The sequence below is a fragment of the Rutidosis leptorrhynchoides genome, chromosome 6 (assembly GCF_046630445.1).
Source record: "Rutidosis leptorrhynchoides isolate AG116_Rl617_1_P2 chromosome 6, CSIRO_AGI_Rlap_v1, whole genome shotgun sequence".
Lineage (NCBI taxonomy): Eukaryota > Viridiplantae > Streptophyta > Magnoliopsida > Asterales > Asteraceae > Rutidosis > Rutidosis leptorrhynchoides.
Genome location: NC_092338.1, coordinates 15,720,157 through 15,742,556, shown reverse-complemented (window position 1 = coordinate 15,742,556; position 22,400 = coordinate 15,720,157). Strand labels below are relative to the sequence as shown.

The window sequence follows — 22,400 nt, the reverse complement described above, 5'->3', positions numbered from 1 at the left end:
TATACCTACTTTAATTCTCTTTCCCCCCTCAAACTGATGAAAAAATCCACGCTGGATCAATCTTTTCAGTGACTTTAGCTTAGGCGGGTCAAACTACCTCGCAATTCCAACTAGTCGGCCGAATAAGTCAACTTTTACAACACTAAATATGACTTTATTTGATGTGTTTACACTTTACAGTTATGTGGTGGGTTTATTATTTCTAACAAATTGAATAGCCCACAAGATTTGGGCCTTATTATTCGTAACAAAATGAATAGCCCACAAGGCCACAAGTTTTTTTTTCTTCCAAATATTATCATACATGATGTTGAACCAACACAAATTTACAGTATCAAATACAGAGTATTAGACTGTATCGGAATAACTATATACAAATTCAATTCAAATATAAACCTATATATACAAAATTTCTGATAACCTTTTCTCTTTTTAAGACTGTTCTACAAAGTTGCTTAAAACTATATTTATATAGAAACACAAAAAAATAGTTAAGGGATAATTGATCATTATGAGTGCTTGTGTTTATACCTGGCAATTGAGACCCAAACACTCAAATTCGGGTCAAATGGGTCAAGCTTTCGGGTCAATTGGGTCTTTAGAAAAATTAGGCCTAACTATGTAAATCAAAACTTACAAAAAAGATTCAAATGGGTTTCTCCCCAACCTATTGTGTCCTATACAAAAAATGAATGAACGGGTCTAATGGGTATCAATACTCAAAAATCAATTAATAGAAATAGGTCTAATGGGTTTTGTGAATGGGTCAAATGGGTCAAACATAAAAAATTTCATCCGTCAAAAATTGATAAAGCATTCATATTTATATCATTTATTATGTATATTAATGTTTCTTATGTATATTTAATAAATAATAATAACTAAAATAATGTAATAAATGTAAAAAAAGTGATGTAACCCGTTTGACCCAACTGACCTGTGACCCGTTTCGACCCTTTACCCAAACCAACCCAACCTGACCTATGTTGACCCGTTTAAAAAATTGACCCGTTTGACCTATGACCCATTTCAACCCAAAACCATTTTGACCCGTTACCCAAACCGACCCAACCTGACCCGTTTGCCAGGCATACTTGTGTTCTAACAGGTTGACCATGACAATGTAGTATCATTGCTTGAGCTTTGTGTTTGCATCCCGAACTTACTGCTTTCTTCAGTGTAAAAACCAGGTTGTTCCGGATCAGGTAACTTATCACTTTGGCCACTCAACATCATAACTACTTCAGACATGTTTGGTCTGCATTTCGGGTCACGTTGAACACATAGCAAACCCACATGAATTGACAGCAACATTTCGGATGTGCAGCCTGACTCGTTTAAAGATGGGTCAACTAGTTTATCAGTCTCCCCATTCTTGTATAAAGTCCAAGCCTGTTAAAGATCATTTAACAAACATCCTTCACCGTTAGAAATTACGGAGTACTAATTTAACTCGTGAAATGTTAGATATTTAACTACCTTATTTACATGTCCAACAAGATTGTGATACGTAGTTTCGTTATAAAATCCCCTGCTTTTCTTCCCGCTCACAATCTACAATCTCCAATACTAAAACACCAAAGCTAAATATGTCTGATTTTACTGAAAAGATCCCATCTGATGCGTACTCTGGTGACATATATCCGCTGTATCAGATCAAATGCACGTTAAAAGTATTGAATAAGGTTTTCTCTAGTCAGGTTACCTGTGAAAGGATTTTTGTGTTTTTACTACGTTGGGCGAAATTTAAGCGGGTTATTCGTGACTGTTTTTGACCCTTTTCACTAGCCACCCCAAAGTATGTTGTTAGTGAAGTTTGAATCTCAGACCTCGTCTAAGAAAATCAGGACTTCAACCAATAATCCTCAAATATTGGTTATTAGAAATTTTGATGAAAAATTTGGATCTTACAATGTTCCAACCACCCTATTCGTGATTGTTCCATTCTCGGTTCCTCCAAAGCTTCTTGCAAGGCCAAAATCTGATATCCTTGGGTTCATATGTTGATCAAGTAACACATTTGCAGTTTTAAGGTCTCTGTGGATGATGAGAAGTTGAGAATCTTGATGAAGATAAAGTAATCCTCGAGCTATTCCATTGATGATGTAAAATCGTTGTGTCCAGTCGTATATTTTGTTCTCCGTTTCTCCTGCAAAAAGATTTGATTCACATTGTTTAGGTTTTTTTTTTTTTTTTTTTTTTTATATTTGTGAACTAACTAATTGACCGTGTAGTGTTCTATGTTTAACTTACCGAAAAACACAAATCAAGGCTGCTGTTAGGCATGTACTCGTAAATCAGTAACTTTTCTTCTCCTTCAATGCAACAACCTAGAATTTTAACAAGATTTCGATGTTGAAGCTTCGAAATGAAGATAATCTCATTTTTGAACTCTTCGATTCCTTGATTTGAATTTAAGGATAGCCGTTTCACTGCAATTTCTTGTCCATCTTCCATACATCCCTACAAAAGTATGTGTTACCTTGATATTTTTACTGGTGAGGGGTTTCGGATGGTCGGTTTTACACCATTATATTATATATTGATATTAAATATTAATAGTAAATATTATATTAATATGCAGATTGCCGAGTTTAAGTTTGTAGAATGAGCATTACCTTGTAGACGGGTCCAAATCCACCTTCTCCAAGTTTGTTATCAACTGAGAAATTGTTGGTCGCAATTTTCAGTGTCGATAGACTAAAGAACGGGAGGTCTATATCTTCATTCTCAACTACTTGATCAAGCATTCCTATGATATAATATAATAGTACATTAAGTACATTATGTCTGAATCGAAAATGATCATAATAAGATTTATATAAAACAGATAACGTATATGAAACGAGCCATAAATTAAACAAATTACCTTGTGCCTTCCCCACCTTCTTATTCTTCATCATCTTCATGACAATCAGTATGAATAATCCTGATAAAATGATTAATCCTAGACTCAGGGGAATGATTACAACTGCCTCAACTTTCCCTTTTCTTCTTTGTTTCTTTTTATCCTTCTCTGTGAAAAATACATAATCATAGTTATTTTATGCTGCTAGTTAGGTTTGAACCCGGGACCTCACAAGTGTGAGGATAAAAGAGACCAACCACCAGACTATTTAGGTTGATTACGTAAATCAAAGTGAATGTATAACTCTTATGTAGACTAAATGTATGCAGCATTTACCTAATTCAATAGCCGACATTTGTATGTAAATGTCTTGCCCATTACCAGGAAGTGTTCTCATATCGATCAACTCATTGTACCATATCAAACAACCGCTATCTAAATTGATGTCCAAAGTCGCATAAGCTGTACAATTACACTCTTTTGTACATTTCACCATGCATTCCTCTACGGTCATATTTCTATCAAACCACGATTTTCGAGTGTCTGGTAGTTTCATAAACGAATACTTCCGAAATCCCTCCGCAACACCACAATCTAACGCTATTTCCCTTTGACAACCGCTCGACCAATCAGCTATATCCCAATGATCGGGCCGTTTAGGTGTAATCCCTGTTAGACGCAAAATTTGGAGACTTGGCTATGTCACAACTCCCATAGACCCCACACAATGCGTATCGTTCACAACTATCTCTTGTGAGTGACGCATACATTAACCATCCTTGGGTTCGGTTGACCCAGTGCCATTGTCCCATGTTTCCTTCTGGGGTTACAGTCAACCTAGTTAGAACCGACTTGTTACGTAATTCATACACAGCTGAAATTTCATTTTCATCAGACGAAAACCAGCTATGGTAAATCGGATTAGGCTTGTTATTCGAGCTACCACTATATGCAAGTCCATTCCAAGATCCTAATCTATATTGAATATCATCTCTCTCTTTTTTTGAAATATTTGTGAGAGTCCATTAAAATTCATACAAATCATATATTCGCCTCGAGAAGGATCATCATCACTTTTCCATGATGTGTAATTTGTGACCACACCTCTATCCAAATTCCTTCCGAATTTCATATCCGGCATGATGGTATCTGTCGGATTATCAAAACTCTGCCAAATGTAATTTTCGGGCCCATCCTGATTATCAAAAACCACTAAATTTGAATTATCTAGCAACTGAGCCACCGCGTTCCCGGTGTTTCATGACAAATTGGACGACCATATAGTTCGATTGGTGATCGAGTCACACAACACCAATAAACCTCCTAGGTTTAGGGTCAGCTCGCCCGATTTGTTAGGAATAGGAGTATCTCTATTGGCAACCCAAATAATGGGCCCTGTTGCAGGTTCTTTGTACCATATGCCTAAATATCGGTTTTGGGTGGTGTTGCTGGGATTTTATTTTTTAAAATAGTAATTTTTTTAATCAGACATTCAAAAATGGAAACTGTATCAAAATCGTTTGGAAACTGTATATACGTGGGGGACGTCATGGTCATTAATTAGTTGTATTTAATTATATTGGTTGTAATGTTTATCTTTTGAACTTTTTTTAATAAATCAGTTGCGTTTGTGATATACATTTAGTATCGTTTTTAAATAAATCTAACAACTAGTTTAATTTAAATAACAATAACAACATATAACAATAGATTATTTAAAACAACAATAACAATAGTTTATTTTAAACAACAACAACACAAATCTCTACGTAGATCCACCGTCTTTAAAGAACACCTTAATTAACGCTTTGCGTGTAATGTTAAGGATTTTAACGTTCACACTAGGGCAAAAGATAGAGCAGTTTTGTAGCACAAGAACAGCTCCCTCACGTATTCCTTTTACACCCTCATACTTCCCATGTACACCATCGATGATCTTGCTAGATACTGTTCCTCGAATAGTACCCGTAGTGTCCTATTAAACATAAATGAATATAGTTACATTAACCTGTTTTAGTCAACGCAATACAATTATGAAAATATACATAAATTAGTGATGTAAACTCACTTTGAGCGTTAAAGACAGATCACCGACAAATTTTTTCTCACAAGTCTTATCAACACCAACAACTTGATCAGCTGGTAAAAATCTACGATGTCTCAAAATGCTTGCTATATCAGATCTACCTACAGTTACAACAATACACATAAACTGTAAGCTTACGGTTTCAAGAATAAGTATACAATTTTGTTGTTTACCTCCGTACGGATATGTAAACTCCATCGCGCGTAGCCACGGATCCAGTGTAAACGAATCATCCGCTTCAGGTCTGTTGATTATTTCCCTTACAAAATCTTGCGTAGACATGTCATCCACAACGTTATTCTCGTTATTTCGAAGTTCATACACATCTTGGAAAACACCAGTGAAACAACCCAACCCGTATTAAAACCGGCCCATAAAATTTTTTCCTTTTAATACGCGTTAAATAATACTTTAGGTCCCGTTACACATATTCCAAAACGTATTTGTTATCAAAGTAAGTTCATCGAACTTAAAACATACATTAATGATTTAAACTCCTTAATACAATGGTTCATTAATTAAATCGTAAACCGGTTATAATCATTATGACCCGACTAGTTACGTTTACACAAAACCGAGCATGGTGATTTGGGACTACGCTACCCAAATCCTAATCGAGTCCAAAAGCAAGATCTTCTAAAGCAACCTAGCCGAGATCTCTAATTCCCAAGCTTACCCGAGCCGCCAAGCATGCGAACCTATAAAAATATCAACAACGAGAGGGTAAGCTAACGCTTAGTGAGTGAGAATATACTACATACATATATATGCATAAAATGGACACGCCACAAAATAGCAAATACCGCATACCGGAGCATCCAAACATAAAGGCAAGCTAGTCTAAGCATACCGTAAGATCACTAAGCAATGAGCTAAAGATACATCAACAAAATATAAGTTTGCCAACAACGATGTGAACAATGCCAATAAACTACACCCGGAGGGTTAGCTACAACACGACAATACAACATTATATGTATACAATATATATGTATATATATGTATATATCTCTAGAATAACATAATTTGCTTACGCTTACAACACAATAACCATGGTTAACCAATCGTACAAGGGAACGATACTCGTAAGAGACCGTCAGAGTTCGTAACATCCATTAGCGTTACTTAAACACCGCGTAATCACTAATCCCCCGGGTGATGTCTTAAACACCGCGACTAATTCACCCCCATGACAATGTGGCGTCTTAAACACCGCGACGAATCCACACGTCAATCAAAATAATGAGTGGTGTCTTGAACACCGCGACAATTCCACTCCCATGACAATGTGGTGTCTTAACCACCGCGACAATACCACATGCCAATCAAACAATGAGTAGTGTCTTAAGCACCGCGACACTACTACTCGTTACTTAGAATGTGGTGTCTTGAACACCGCGACAATACCACATTCATACTACACAAATAAATACATTATATACGTACACGCATAATTATTCCACTCACAATATTAACCCTTCGCCATTGGGGTTATATAATCCACATCACACGCCCATGTGATAGAGTACACGCAAGGTGTGCACCTCGTCAAAGATGGTCAACCAAAACGCACAACCGTGCCAATTGGACCTACACACAAGTCCATCAATCCACCTATATGTGAAGTGAGCTCTATAACCGAGAACCACTTCACCCGACCCGCACCCATCCTACACATACATATGCATATAGGATATTAACACTCACCTTAAGCCTTGATGAATGCAACCAAGTAATCCGCAACTCGTCAATAGAAAGTACCTATTCCATTATCACAAATTCAACAACACACTTAGATTGGATTTACAAACCAACCCAATTTGACACTTAGTGCAAATTCGACCCAAATGTAATTCCAAGTACAAACCGCGCCCAAACTAACCAATAATTACTAACACGGGTGAAAATGGTCCTAATATGCCAAGTAAACCCAAACACAAGTGTTAAACACATGTCTCACCCATTTTGACACCAAAACCCTAATTTTGACCCATTAAGTCAAAATCTCACCGTTTACAAGTCTTGACACCAAAACACATTTAACTCGGTTTAATACTTCAACTTAATCCATTTTAAGTTTATAAACCTTAATAAATCAACAATCGGGTCAAAATCATCACCAAACCCTAATTTTGGCTCTAGTCAAAATTAGTCAACTCCAAGAACCCTAAATGTCCCCAAAACCTCAATAATCACTAATACTAGTGATTATACACCATTTACAAGTCTTACAAGCATGAACTTGCACACCAAACCCAAAACCCGACATTAACAACAAAAAACCCGAATCTTGGTGTTAACCTTCAATTAACAACTAAATGGGTTTCACCTATGAATCATACAATCAAAAGCCCTAAACTTGAATGATGAACACGAAAATGAATTTCGGAGTTAGAGCTTACCACTAGTATCACCGTGTAGCTAAGAACGAGGAGAACACACTTGTCAACTACGCCAAGGATCAACTCCCGATCCTTCCTTTCCAAAAATCCTTTTGAAATCAAATGGGTGTTTGAGTTTGAGAGGAAAAAATGAAAAGAAAAGGGAAATTAAAATGAGAAATGAAATGAATGGATGAGGTTAAATCCTCAAATCTGGCTCAAATGCGAAAAGACCAAATTGCCCTTGAACTTCATTTAAATTTACAAGAATCTGGTGCCAGTTCACACCATTCGCCGCGCCGCGGCCTAATTCGTCGCGCCGCGACGATTGCCTCGAACTGGTGACTTTGTTAACAAGCTTTCTGATCTGGATTTATTTGAAACGCCGCGCCGCGGCTCCCTTTGTCGCGCCGCGACACCCAACGTGGCCTGACACATTTTCTCGCATACAAGACTTTAACACCCAAACATGTATCGAACCCTTCATACGCCTGTCGTACATACACAATACACCTATAAATCATGTACGGGAAAAAACGGGGTGTTACAACTCTCCCCCACTTAGACTCGATCACGTCCTCGTGATCCTTGTCATTTAACCAAACGGACCACACTTCACGGTCCTCAAACATAAGTCCAAACCGACTTTCCTAAGCAATTCTTCCCACTGAATTGCCTTTAACAACTAAATCGTCACCCGCGATTTATCAAATCCACAATCCGAGCACTAAAACCATGCTCATTCCCTAACATCGGGAAAACTCAACCAATCTCGTACAGAGATATCAACCCCTTAGCGTACCCTTACCGAGTACAACGCTAAAAGCAACCAAGTCTCAACCTAAGGTCAACAATCCGAAACGATGAAGACCGAACCAACGAATCCTGACGGATAACACCAATCACTAAACATCCCTTGTAGTGCGCAATACGATCAATACGCAACTACCGTAACATCATAATCAAAAGGCTAAAACCGATAGCGCCCAAAACGACTATGAAAACGCCAAATCCAAAGGTGTACAAAATCGACTATCGTCACACCCGTAACAACACGTGAGCGAAACACGGCTATCGCATCACTAATCATACCACATGGTCCTCGCGACCCCACCATCGGCGTATAAAAACACCCGATCGATCACACAACACGGTCCTTACGACCCCACCATTGGTGTATAAAACAACCAACAGATCAACATCACGGTCCTTACGACCCCACCATCGGTGTATAAAACAACCGACAGATCACACAACACGAAGGCTGGCCGAAAACACACGCGCCTTAGTGAATCCGAACTACACGCGATTCACTACCATGATGAAGTCAGCGAACCCGAATATCATGCTTCACCAATCAATAATCCCATGATGAAGTCAGCGGACCCCGAAGGTCATGCTTCACCAATCTCAACACCGGATGAAGTCAGCGGACTCCGAAAGTCATGCTTCACCGATATAACACCTCGCTCATGATGAAATCAGCGGACCCCGAAGGTCATGCTCCACCAATCGCATACTCCCATGATGAAGTCAGCGGACCCTAAAGGTCATGCTTCATCAATCACCAATACCATAATGAAGTCAGCGGACCCGAAAGTCATGCTTCATCAATCAACGCCCTTTTGGCCTCGAACGACGAGTAGCGTAACATCGCGCTCTGCTACGCCATAGTGAATCCTAACGGATACCACTAACCATTCACATACACGAGCAAGAACCACCTATATCAAACATAGGCACAAAACAATTATTCTCTAGAAGAGAATCCGACACACACCTCCCTTAACCGAAGGATTTCACCTTGCTCGCCAAACACGTCCATTATCTCTCAATCGAGATTTACCACATTACCACCTCGGTGATAATTCAAATCCAAACCATAAGTACAATTTATCCGAAATTGTAATCTACCACAAATCGACCAAAATCAGGTCTCGACAACATTTTCCGGATCTACCAAAAGCATCATCCGAAATCTCACACTAAAACTTCCTCGTGCGGGAGTGTAACTCCCTCATTTGGAACTACGTCCCATATCCACAACTCGTACAACCGTACAATGCTACCTAAGGTAGACTTTACAAAGATTGGGCTCACACGACCCGTCACCATATCTTGCTCCAGCCTTGAGCACACAAAGGATTTCAATCAATCCTTAAACACTTCGAGCAAAAAGTGTACCACGATTACACAAACCATACCTTCGCAATCATCCAATTGCTTTAGTTTGTCAAATTACACCTAGTCACTCATGTACCTAAGGATTTCACTTCGGTACCCTAAGTACAATGTAACCGCAACATAATCGGAGTCGAACACCACGCTAGTAGGTATAAAAGAGGCACCTAATGTCGCGTCATAAAGACTCCATTACCAACATACATCGAGATTCAAAACACTCGATCTCAAGGGTTTCAGCCCACCCGTCGAACCTCACGGTTCATCGACCTCAACACAAAAGCGAACACGCGCTTAACAACAGAACACCAACCCATTTCCATGGCTTGGTAGAAACATTTTACAAATATCAAGGAATGCTTGGTTACACCAAGTCTTACGCCCTTCGCCCGTCAATCAAAACGTCGTCATAGGGTACTTCCATTAGGAACGTCACCCATATCAATAACATGCACAACACAATGCATTTAATAAACTCAACTTCAAACGGCACTTAATAAATAATCAAAAGACATATTTATTAAAACGAAACGTACCTTAACGTCTCCTTGCCGGCCCCGTCCCCGCTAACTTGGGACATTCCGACTTACGATGTCCTTCTTCTTGGCAATTGAAGCACACCATGCCATCGCCTTTTGGTACCGAACATTCCCACGACTTGTGACCCCTTATGCCACAATTGTAACATCTAGACGCACTAGAATCCAATATACCCGTCCGTGTACCACCCGTGCTCACACTCGGACCCTTAGTCCTCTTACTCGGAGCACCATGCGAAACAACCCTTCTCTCGCTCGAAGGTTCACCCTTCTTTGATCGTGAATACGACTCGAAACCTCTAGCCACGGCGAATAATTCCGCAAACGATTTCGCGTGACCCCGGCTAATCTTATTCTTCAAGTCATCATTCAAGGTTCGATAGAAATCCTCCATCAACAACCGATCATTCCCTAAATACTCCGGGCAAAAACGAGTCTTCGCCATAAAGGTCGTCTTGAGAGTATTCAAATCCATAGATCCCTGTTGCAAGTTTCGCAACTCATCACGCAATTCCGACAAGTCGGCCGAAGTCCGGAACTCCTCGAAGAATTCCTTCTTAAAATCGTCCCACGATAATGCCATAAACGGCTCACCACCGACAAGATCAATCTTACCATCCAACCAATCCTTCGCCCTACCCCGCAATAAACTAGTAGCGAGTCTTGTCTTTTTCTCGGGAGGGCATTCAATAGTACGAAAACACCCTTCAACATCCGAGATCCAAGTTGTGCTTACTAAAGGATCCGGTTTCCCGTCATACATCGGAGGTTTAGTCCTCATGAAGCTCTTAAGACAATGCTCCATTTCTCCACCATTTCGAAATTCGGAATTCTTCCTATCCATTTCTTCTCGAAACGCACTCATTTGCTCCGCAACGGCGGCCGCAACTCTAGCGTTAAACTCAGCGTCGTTCGTCTCGATCCCATTTCCCGTCGCCATTCTAAGGAATGCAAAGCGGTTAGAACACGAACGTGTAAATCACACGCACAACACCGCCCCATCTTGCTAAACATTTGTCGTACATCACTTGCTAGACACGATTTGCACCCGTAATAAGGTTTGCAAGTCCTTATTACGCATACACGATGTATCGGCTCGTTAGTACAACAATCGTCTCGCTCGATGATATATGCAAACACAAACAAAATTCTACGCGATATAAACACACGCGAGAATTATTATCACATCACAATAGCATATTAATAATATTCGCATTACTAATATAAACGTTAGTCAACCTATAAACAAGGCACTAGCTAGAACCCATTCCGACCCGTACTCCTACAAGTCCCGCAACAAATTAAGCACACACAAAAGTCTAAGTCTAGGCACCTATCTCAAGTCACCTAAATCCCTTAGACCATGCTCTGATACCACTTGAAACAACCCAACCCGTATTAAAACCGGCCCATAAAAATTTTTCCTTTTAATGCGCGTTAAATAATACTTTAGGTCCCGTTACACATATTCCAAAACGTATTTGTTATCAAAGTAAGTTCATCGAACTTAAAACATACATTAATGATTTAAACTCCTTAATACAATGGTTCATTAATTAAATCGTAAACCGGTTATAATCATTATGACCCGACTAGTTACGTTTACACAAAACCGAGCATGGTGATTTGGGACTACGCTACCCAAATCCTAATCGAGTCCAAAAGCAAGATCTTCTAAAGCAACCTAGCCGAGATCTCTAATTCCCAAGCTTACCCGAGCCGCCAAGCATGCGAACCTATAAAAATATCAACAACGAGAGGGTAAGCTAACGCTTAGTGAGTGAGAATATACTACATACATATATATGCATAAAATGGACACGCCACAAAATAGCAAATACCGCATACCGGAGCATCCAAACATAAAGGCAAGCTAGTCTAAGCATATCGTAAGATCACTAAGCAATGAGCTAAAGATACATCAACAAAATATAAGTTTGCCAACAACGATGTGAACAATGCCAATAAGCTACACCCGGAGGGTTAGCTACAACACGACAATACAACATTATATGTATACAATATATATGTATATATATGTATATATCTCTCGAATAACATAATTTGCTTACGCTTACAACACAATAACCATGGTTAACCAATCGTACAAGGGAACGATACTCGTAAGAGACCGTCAGAGTTCGTAACATCCATTGGCGTTACTTAAACACCGCGTAATCACTAATCCCCCGGGTGATGTCTTAAACACCGCGACTAATTCACCCCCATGACAATGTGGCGTCTTAAACACCGCGACGAATCCACACGTCAATCAAAATAATGAGTGGTGTCTTGAACACCGCGACAATTCCACTCCCATGACAATGTGGTGTCTTAACCACCGCGACAATACCACATGCCAATCAAACAATGAGTAGTGTCTTAAACACCGCGACACTACTACTCGTTACTTAGAATGTGGTGTCTTGAACACCGCGACAATACCACATTCATACTACACAAATAAATACATTATATACGTACACGCATAATTATTCCACTCACAATATTAACCCTTCGCCATTGGGGTTATATAATCCACATCACACGCCCATGTGATAGAGTACACGCAAGGTGTGCACCTCGTCAAAGATGGTCAACCAAAACGCACAACCGTGCCAATTGGACCTACACACAAGTCCATCAATCCACCTATATGTGAAGTGAGCTCTATAACCGAGAACCACTTCACCCGACCCGCACCCATCCTACACATACATATGCATATAGGATATTAACACTCACCTTAAGCCTTGATGAATGCAACCAAGTAATCCGCAACTCGTCAATGGAAAGTACCTATTCCATTATCACAAATTCAACAACACACTTAGATTGGATTTACAAACCAACCCAATTTGACACTTAGTGCAAATTCGACCCAAATGTAATTCCAAGTACAAACCGCGCCCAAACTAACCAATAATTACTAACACGGGTGAAAATGGTCCTAATATGCCAAGTAAACCCAAACACAAGTGTTAAACACATGTCTCACCCATTTTGACACCAAAACCCTAATTTTGACCCATTAAGTCAAAATCTCACCGTTTACAAGTCTTGACACCAAAACACATTTAACTCGGTTTAATACTTCAACTTAATCCATTTTAAGTTTATAAACCTTAATAAATCAACAATCGGGTCAAAATCATCACCAAACCCTAATTTTGGATCTAGTCAAAATTAGTCAACTCCAAGAACCCTAAATGTCCCCAAAACCTCAATAATCACTAATACTAGTGATTATACACCATTTACAAGTCTTACAAGCATGAACTTGCACACCAAACCCAAAACCCGACATTAACAACAAAAAACCCAAATCTTGGTGTTAACCTTCAATTAACAACTAAATGGGTTTCACCTATGAATCATACAATCGAAAGCCCTAAACTTGAATGATGAACATGAAAATGAATTTCGGAGTTAGAGCTTACCACTAGTATCACCGTGTAGCTAAGAACGAGGAGAACACACTTGTCAACTACGCCAAGGATCAACTCCCGATCCTTCCTTTCCAAAAATCCTTTTGAAATCAAATGGGTGTTTGAGTTTGAGAGGAAAAAATGAAAAGAAAAGGGAAATTAAAATGAGAAATGAAATGAATGGATGAGGTTAAATCCTCAAATCTGGCTCAAACGCGAAAAGACCAAATTGCCCTTGAACTTCATTTAAATTTACAAGAATCTGGTGCCAGTTCACACCATTCGCCGCGCCGCGGCCTAATTCGTCGCGCCGCGACGATTGCCTCGAACTGGTGACTTTGTTAACAAGCTTTCTGATCTGGATTTATTTGAAACGCCGCGCCGCGGCTCCCTTTGTCGCGCCGCGACACCCAACGTGGCCTGACACATTTTCTCGCATACAAGACTTTAACACCCAAACATGTATCGAACCCTTCATACGCCTGTCGTACATACACAATACACCTATAAATCATGTACGGGGAAAAACGGGGTGTTACAACTCTCCCCCACTTAGACTCGATCACGTCCTCGTGATCCTTGTCATTTAACCAAACGGACCACACTTCACGGTCCTCAAACATAAGTCCAAACCGACTTTCCTAAGCAATTCTTCCCACTGAATTGCCTTTAACAACTAAATCGTCACCCGCGATTTATCAAATCCACAATCCGAGCACTAAAACCATGCTCATTCCCTAACATCGGGAAAACTCAACCAATCTCGTACAGAGATATCAACCCCTTAGCGTACCCTTACCGAGTACAACACTAAAAGCAACCAAGTCTCAACCTAAGGTCAACAATCCGAAACGATGAAGACCGAACCAACGAATCCTGACGGATAACACCAATCACTAAACATCCCTTGTAGTGCGCAATACGATCAATACGCAACTACCGTAACATCATAATCAAAAGGCTAAAACCGATAGCGCCCAAAACGACTATGAAAACGCCAAATCCAAAGGTGTACAAAATCGACTACCCATAACAACACGTGAGCGAAACACGGCTATCGCATCACTAATCATACCACATGGTCCTCGCGACCCCACCATCGGCGTATAAAAACACCCGATCGATCACACAACACGGTCCTTACGACCCCACCATTGGTGTATAAAATAACCAACAGATCAACATCACGGTCCTTACGACCCCACCATCGGTGTATAAAACAACCGACAGATCACACAACACGAAGGCTGGCCGAAAACACACGCGCCTTAGTGAATCCGAACTACACGCGATTCACTACCATGATGAAGTCAGCGAACCCGAATATCATGCTTCACCAATCAATAATCCCATGATGAAGTCAGCGGACCCCGAAGGTCATGCTTCACCAATCTCAACACCGGATGAAGTCAGCGGACTCCGAAAGTCATGCTTCACCGATATAACACCTCGCTCATGATGAAATCAGCGGACCCCGAAGGTCATGCTCCACCAATCGCATACTCCCATGATGAAGTCAGCGGACCCTAAAGGTCATGCTTCATCAATCACCAATACCATAATGAAGTCAGCGGACCCGAAAGTCATGCTTCATCAATCAACGCCCTTTTAGCCTCGAACGACGAGTAGCGTAACATCGCGCTCTGCTACGCCATAGTGAATCCTAACGGATACCACTAACCATTCACATACACGAGCAAGAACCACCTATATCAAACATAGGCACAAAACAATTATTCTCTAGAAGAGAATCCGACACACACCTCCCTTAACCGAAGGATTTCACCTTGCTCGCCAAACACGTCCATTATCTCTCAATCGAGATTTACCACATTACCACCTCGGTGATAATTCAAATCCAAACCATAAGTACAATTTATTCGAAATTGTAATCTACCACAAATCGACCAAAATCAGGTCTCGACAACATTTTCCGGATCTACCAAAAGCATCATCCGAAATCTCACACTAAAACTTCCTCGTGCGGGAGTGTAACTCCCTCATTTGGAACTACGTCCCATATCCACAACTCGTACAACCGTACAATGCTACCTAAGGTAGACTTTACAAAGATTGGGCTCACACGACCCGTCACCATATCTTGCTCCAGCCTTGAGCACACAAAGGATTTTAATCAATCCTTAAACACTTCGAGCAAAAAGTGTACCACGATTACACAAACCATACCTTCGCAATCATCCAATTGCTTTAGTTTGTCAAATTACACCTAGTCACTCATGTACCTAAGGATTTCACTTCGGTACCCTAAGTACAATGTAACCGCAACATAATCGGAGTCGAACACCACGCTAGTAGGTATAAAAGAGGCACCTAATGTCGCGTCATAAAGACTCCATTACCAACATACATTGAGATTCAAAACACTCGATCTTAAGGGTTTCAGCCCACCCGTCGAACCTCACGGTTCATCGACCTCAACACAAAAGCGAACACGCGCTTAACAACCGAACACCAACCCATTTCCATGGCTTGGTAGAAACATTTTACAAATATCAAGGAATGCTTGGTTACACCAAGTCTTACGCCCTTCGCCCGTCAATCAAAACGTCGTCATAGGGTACTTCCATTAGGAACGTCACCCATATCAATAACATGCACAACACAATGCATTTAATAAACTCAACTTCAAACGGCACTTGTCAACTAGGAGAACACACTTGTCAACTACGCCAAGGATCAACTCCCGATCCTTCCTTTCCAAAAATCCTTTTGAAATCAAATGGGTGTTTGAGTTTGAGAGGAAAAAATGAAAAGAAAAGGGAAATTAAAATGAGAAATGAAATGAATGGATGAGGTTAAATCCTCAAATCTGGCTCAAACGCGAAAAGACCAAATTGCCCTTGAACTTCATTTAAATTTACAAGAATCTGGTGCCAGTTCACACCATTCGCCGCGCCGCGGCCTAATTCGTCGCGCCGCGACGATTGCCTCGAACTGGTGACTTTGTTAACAAGCTTTCTGATCTGGATTTATTTGAAACGCCGCGCCGCGGCTCCCTTTGTCGCGCCGCGACACCCAACGTGGCCTGACACATTTTCTCGCATACAAGACTTTAACACCCAAACATGTATCGAACCCTTCATACGCCTGTCGTACATACACAATACACCTATAAATCATGTACGGGGAAAAACGGGGTGTTACAACCAGCGAGTCCAGGGATTTGGTAGGATAATTTGTTCTTTTTGTTAGACCCGGAACCGCGAAGAACAAGTCGTTGTGGTGAAATAGGTTGCTTTTGTTTTTGACGGTTAAGTTGGGGGGACTCTAAAGGTCGGGGGAATGGTGGCGACTCAGTGGGCACCAATATGGTTTGAGTGGGTTTTGAAACTGATACAGATTGAGTGAGATCGGAATCATCAATATCAAGTAGGTATTCCCATCCATCGTTCTCATCATTGGCCATTTTTTTAGAATGTGATTTTGTGTTTTTTTTAGTTTTCAACTGCTAAATTTAGTGAAAATTAAAACTCAGTTTGAGGTGTTTGAAATGTGGTTGTGTTGTATGTGATGTTGTTATTGAGAATGAAGTTTCAACTGGTATAAATAGATGTACAAAAGCATAGATTACGACCTGCAAAAGCAAGATTCGGGTTAAAAGTGAACAAAAAAAAGGCAAGACCAAAACCGAAGTTTGAAACTTCGGTTTTGCTGAAAAGCCTGCAAAACCGAAGTTTCAAACTTCGGTTTAGGGCACGGGTGGCTAACCTAGTACACATGTCTGCCAAGTCACTGTGGAAATGCATAAAATACCAAAACCGAACTTCCAAACTTCGGGTTTGACCAAAACCAACTTTGGAAGTTCGGTTTTACCATTTTCCAAACGATTTTGATACAGTTTCCATTTTTGAAAGTCTGATTAAAAAAATTACTATTTAAAAAAAATAATCCCGAGCTCAAAGACTTGTTGAGGTGAAACAATGGTTTGACCATCTCCAATGGTTTGGGTTAGTGAACCATGCAATGAAACAGATTACCAGAGTGGTTAGTGCCTTCATTAATTTATTTAATGAGATTAATTAATTAATTAATTAACCGTTGATATTGTGAGGGTTTATGTTTTACGAGTTAAAATGATGATGGTATGTGGAAAGGAGTTTAAAGTTTGTTTAAACATGGAAACGAAAGAGATAAGTGCGATTATATTAGCTAACTAATGGTGCTTTCCTTCTTTTTCTTTTCTTTAAATAAATATAAATTACTCCGTACATCTTTAGAGTTAAAATATACTTAGATGTTTGTTTGTTTGAGAATGGTAGCAGGTACACCTACCTAAATATACATACATTGTATATAATATAGGAGGTTGCTAAACGCTTAAACGTAGCTCTAAGGGTTACGTTTAAAGGTAAAACTTTCATAAATATTATGTTATGTTCATGAATCTATATTATATACTCCGTACATCACATTATTATTATCATCATGTATAAAGGAGTCACTGATAATAGGATGTTTTCCTTTCTAACCCGCATTAAATTCGAAGTTTCTCCCCTATAAGTTTCTTTATTACCAGTTGTTGCGCTATGTTCTGTAGATTTTATTTTGTAATACAATAAAAAATTATAAACTGAAGACTATAAGAAAGAACAAGATTGGCTTATGATATTATATTGCTTTGGTCCACATAATAGCGACATATATTTAACTTCCTATCGTAACTAAACTATTCATCCTCTTAACCTTCCATATCAGCGCCACATCAACACCAATATCCTATAACTAACTCATAACTAAACACTCCCTATCATGGCTAAAACAATACTCCTCTTAATATACAACGGACAAGCAATAAAGCATCAAGTCCAACAATAAAAAGCCACTGAGAACCACAATTCCTATAACTAACAAAAACTCTTCCATTAAATCTATGGTGAGTGCGGGTAACTAATGCGAGTAACTAAGCCGTGCCTATGGTTCATTACGGGTAACTACGGGTAATGAACGGGTAACTAACCATAGGGAGTGGTCTTATAAAACTTAGAAGATTTTTTAACCTATTAATATATTATTGGTTAATTTAAAAAATAGTATCCATAGAAAATCTTATATACAAAATGTGGATTAAAAAATCTTATTGGCAATATTAACTAGAAATAAATATTAGGAATCATAGAAAACGATTAAAACTAAGAAAAAAACCTTGGTGAACTAAAAATGCCTGGGCAAAATTAATACTGTAGCTCACAAGCTTAGACTATATATATCAACGGAATAAGTATATACAAAATCAAATATAAACCTATATATACAACAATTCTGATTTTTCGTCTGGTAACCTTTTTCTCTCTTTAAAACTGTTCTAAAAAGTTGATTGCTTAAAACTAAATAGGAACATAAAATAGTTGAAGGGATAATTACACACACTAATTAATAGGTTGACCGTGACAATGTGGTAGCATTGCTTGAACTTTGTGTTTGCATCCTGAACTTACTGTTTTCTTCAGTATAAAAACCAGGTTGTTCAGGATCAGGTAACTTATCACTTTGGCCGCTCAACATTGTAACTACCTTAGACATGTTTGGTCTGCATTTCGGGTCACGTTGAACACATAGCAAACCCACATGAATTGTCAGCAACATTTCGGATGTGCAGCCTGACTCGTTTAAAGATGGGTCAACTAGTTTATCAGTCTCCCCATTCTTGTATAGAGTCCACGCCTGAACCATATCGTTTATCAAACATTCTAATCACCATTAGAAATTACTTCATACTAATTTAAAGTACAAAAACATTAGTTATTTAACTACTTTATTACTTACATGTCCTACAAGATTATGATAAGTAGTTTCGTCATAAAATCCTCTGCTTTTCCTCCCGCTCACAATCTCCAACACTAAAACACCAAAGCTAAATACGTCTGATTTTACTGAAAAGATCCCATCTGAAGCATACTCTGGTGACATATATCCGCTGTTTCAGATCAAATACACTATAAAAGAATTGAATAAATCCCAAAAATTACTTTATTTTATGAAATACTACGTATCTTACTATGTTCCGACCACCCTATTCGTGATTGTTCCATTCTCATTTCCTCCGAAGCTTCTTGCAAGGCCAAAGTCTGATATCCTTGGGTTCATATATTGATCAAGTAACACGTTTGCAGCTTTAAGGTCTCTGTGGATGATGAGAAGTTGAGAATCTTGATGAAGATAAAGTAATCCTCGAGCTATTCCATTGATGATGTAAAATCGTTGTGTCCAGTCGAATATTTTGTTTTTTGTTTCTCCTGAGAAAACGTTTGATTTACATTTATTTAGTTTTCTTGGATGGGTGCACCAAAATATTGATTGTGTAGCTAGTGTTCTATGTTTAACATACCGAACAAAAACAAATCAAGGCTGTTGTTAGGCATATACTCGTAAATTAACAACTTTTCTTCTCCTTCAATGCAACAACCTAGAATTTTGACAAGATTTCGATGTTGAAGCTTCGAAATGAAGATGATCTCATTTTTGAACTCTTCAACTCCTTGATTCGAATTTAAGGATAGCCGTTTCACTGCAATTTCTTGTCCATCGTCCATACATCCCTAAAAAATATGTGTTTTATTGATATAACTATCTAATATCTTCTAATATATAAAAACAAAAGCAAATTGCCAAATATAAGTCTGAAGAATGAACGTTGCCTTGTAAACGGGTCCAAATCCACCTTCTCCAAGCTTGTTATCAACTGAGAAATTGTTGGTCGCAATTTTCAGAGTGGATAGACTGAAGAATGGGAGGTCTATATCTTCAGTCTCAACTACTTGATCAAGCATTCCTAAGAAATAACAGTACGTTATGTTTGGATTGAAAAGGATAATGTTATACGAGATATATGACACAAAGTTTTTTATTTTTATTTTTTTTGGATAACAAGGAACCCTCCTATAAACGAGCACATGCAATGGTAGACCTCGCACATTGGGAACTCAGGCGTCACCCTCATCCAAGTAAAGCACATTCCACTATAAATCCCTAACTAGGCTCAAGAGGACATTGTCAATGATTGAACCCGAGACCTATAGCTTCACTAGGAGTCCCGGTGGCCACTTTATATGAAACAAAGTTGTTTATGAAACTACTAATAGAGTGATATTAAAAATAAAAAATAAAAAAAAATAAAAAAAAAAATACCTTGTGTCTTCCCTACATTCTTCTTCTTTTTCATCTTCATGATGATCAATACAAATAATCCTGAAAAAATGATTAATCCTAAACTCAGGGGAATAATGACAACCGCCCCAACTTTCCCTTTTCTTCCTTGTCGATTTTTATCTTTCTCTACGGAAAAAAACATAATATCACAGTTAGTATTTTCTTAGACATGGCCCAAATTGACTACATGATTGTGTCATCAGATAGACGTAAATCAAATTGAATGTATAACTCTTATCTACACTAAATGCATGCAGCACTTACCTAATTCAATAGCGGACATCCGTATGTAAATGTCTGGCCCGTTATCAGGAAGTGTTCTCATATCGATCAACTCATCGTACCATAACAAACAACCACTATCTAATTTAATATCCAAAGTCGCATAAGCTGTACAATTACACTCATTTGTACATTTCACCCTGCATTCCTCTACACTCATATTTCTGTCAAACCATGATTCTCGAGTGTCTGGTAGCTTCATAAACGAATACTTCCGAAACCCTTCTCCAACACCACAATCTAACGCGATTTCCCTTTCACAACCGCTCGACCAATCAGCCATATCCCAATGATCGGGTCGTTTAGGTGTAAACCCTCTTAGACACCCACAATTCGGAGACTGTGATACATCACAACTCCCATAAACCCCACACAACGCGTATCGTTCACAACTATCTTTAATCAGTGGTGCATACACAAACCATCCTCGGCTTTGGTTGACCCAATACCATTGTTCCATGTTTCCATCTGGACTTACAGTCAACCTAGTCAGAGCCGATGGATTAAGCAACACGTATACAGCCGCAATTTCATTTTCGTTAATATAAAACCAGTTTTTGTAAATCGGATTGGGCTGGTTATTCGTGCTGCCACTATATTGAAGACCATTCCAAGATCCTAACCTATATTGAATATCATCTCCCTTTTTTTGAAATATTTGTGGGAGCCCATTAAAATCCATAAAAATCATATATTCGCCCCGAGAAGGATCATCATCACTTTTCCATGATGTATAATTTGTGACTAAATCTCTTTTTAAATTCCTTCCAAATTTCATATCCGGCATCAGGGTATCAGTTGGCTCGTCAAAACTCTGCCATATGTAATTTTCGGGCCCGCTTTGACTATCAAAAACAATAAAATTTGAATTATCTAGCAACTGGGCCACAATGTTTCCAGTGTTTCTTGACAAATTTGAAGACCATATGGTTCGATTGGTGGCTGAATCACGGAGCACTAATAAACCTCCCGGGTTTAGAGTCACCTCGCCCGACTTGTTAGGAATGGGAGTATCTCTATTGGCAACCCAAATAACGGGCCCTGTTGCAGGTTCTTTGTACCATATGCCTAAGTATCGGTTTTGGGTAGTGTTGCTGGGGCTAAAGAACCCGAGCTCGAAGACTTGTTGAGGTGAAACAATGGTTTGACCATCTCTAATGGTTTGGGTTACTGATATGGTGTCAGCAGCCGTGGTGCAAGTGAACCGTGCAATGAAACAAATTACCAGAGTGGTTAGTGCCTTCATTTAATGAGGTTAATTAATTAATTAAACGTTGATATTGTGAGGGTTTATGTTTTACCAGTTAAAATGATGACGGCATGTGGAAAGGAGTTTAAAGTTTGAATTAATATGGAAACGAAAGAGATAAGGGCGATTATATTAGCTTAACTAATGGTGCTTTCTTCTTTTTTTTTTTTTTTTTTTTTATTAAATAAATTACTCCGTACATCTTTAGAGTTGAAATATACTTAGATGTTTGGTTGTTT

The 22,400-nt window shown here is 39.1% G+C and overlaps 2 protein-coding genes across 2 annotated transcripts; both read right to left on the bottom strand.

Moving 5' to 3' along the window:
* Window positions 1-1,101: 1,101 nt before the first annotated feature.
* LOC139853422 (G-type lectin S-receptor-like serine/threonine-protein kinase At4g27290) lies at window positions 1,102-16,890 on the bottom strand. The gene is given in 14 exon segments (XM_071842815.1): window positions 1,102-1,392; window positions 1,489-1,560; window positions 1,562-1,646; window positions 1,912-2,146; window positions 2,250-2,463; window positions 2,619-2,752; window positions 2,870-3,016; window positions 3,185-3,517; window positions 3,887-4,043; window positions 4,161-4,296; window positions 4,618-4,823; window positions 4,917-5,035; window positions 5,108-5,260; window positions 16,632-16,890. Coding segments are annotated over 14 exon segments (2,541 nt in total).
* Window positions 16,891-18,731: 1,841 nt separating this feature from the next.
* LOC139855846 (G-type lectin S-receptor-like serine/threonine-protein kinase At4g27290) lies at window positions 18,732-22,220 on the bottom strand. Its single transcript, XM_071845089.1, has 7 exons — window positions 20,895-22,220; window positions 20,610-20,756; window positions 20,120-20,253; window positions 19,810-20,020; window positions 19,480-19,717; window positions 19,248-19,398; window positions 18,732-19,145 (listed from the first exon to the last, which is right to left on the bottom strand). Exons 1-7 carry the CDS (start codon window positions 22,156-22,158, stop codon window positions 18,855-18,857), a joined length of 2,436 nt encoding a protein of 811 aa, XP_071701190.1. The 5' UTR covers window positions 22,159-22,220; the 3' UTR covers window positions 18,732-18,854.
* Window positions 22,221-22,400: the final 180 nt, after the last annotated feature.

Bases quoted from the DNA above. Each gene is read 5' to 3' on its own strand.
- LOC139855846 (XM_071845089.1), bottom strand. From the start codon at position 22,158: ATGAAGGCACTAACCACTCTGGTAATTTGTTTCATTGCACGGTTCACT. The intron at 20,021-20,119 runs GCAACGTTCATT...CATATTTTTTAG, and splicing joins GATTTGGACCCGTTTACAAG to GGATGTATGGACGATGGACA. The intron at 19,718-19,809 runs GTATGTTAAACA...ACGTTTTCTCAG, and splicing joins CCTTGATTTGTTTTTGTTCG to GAGAAACAAAAAACAAAATA.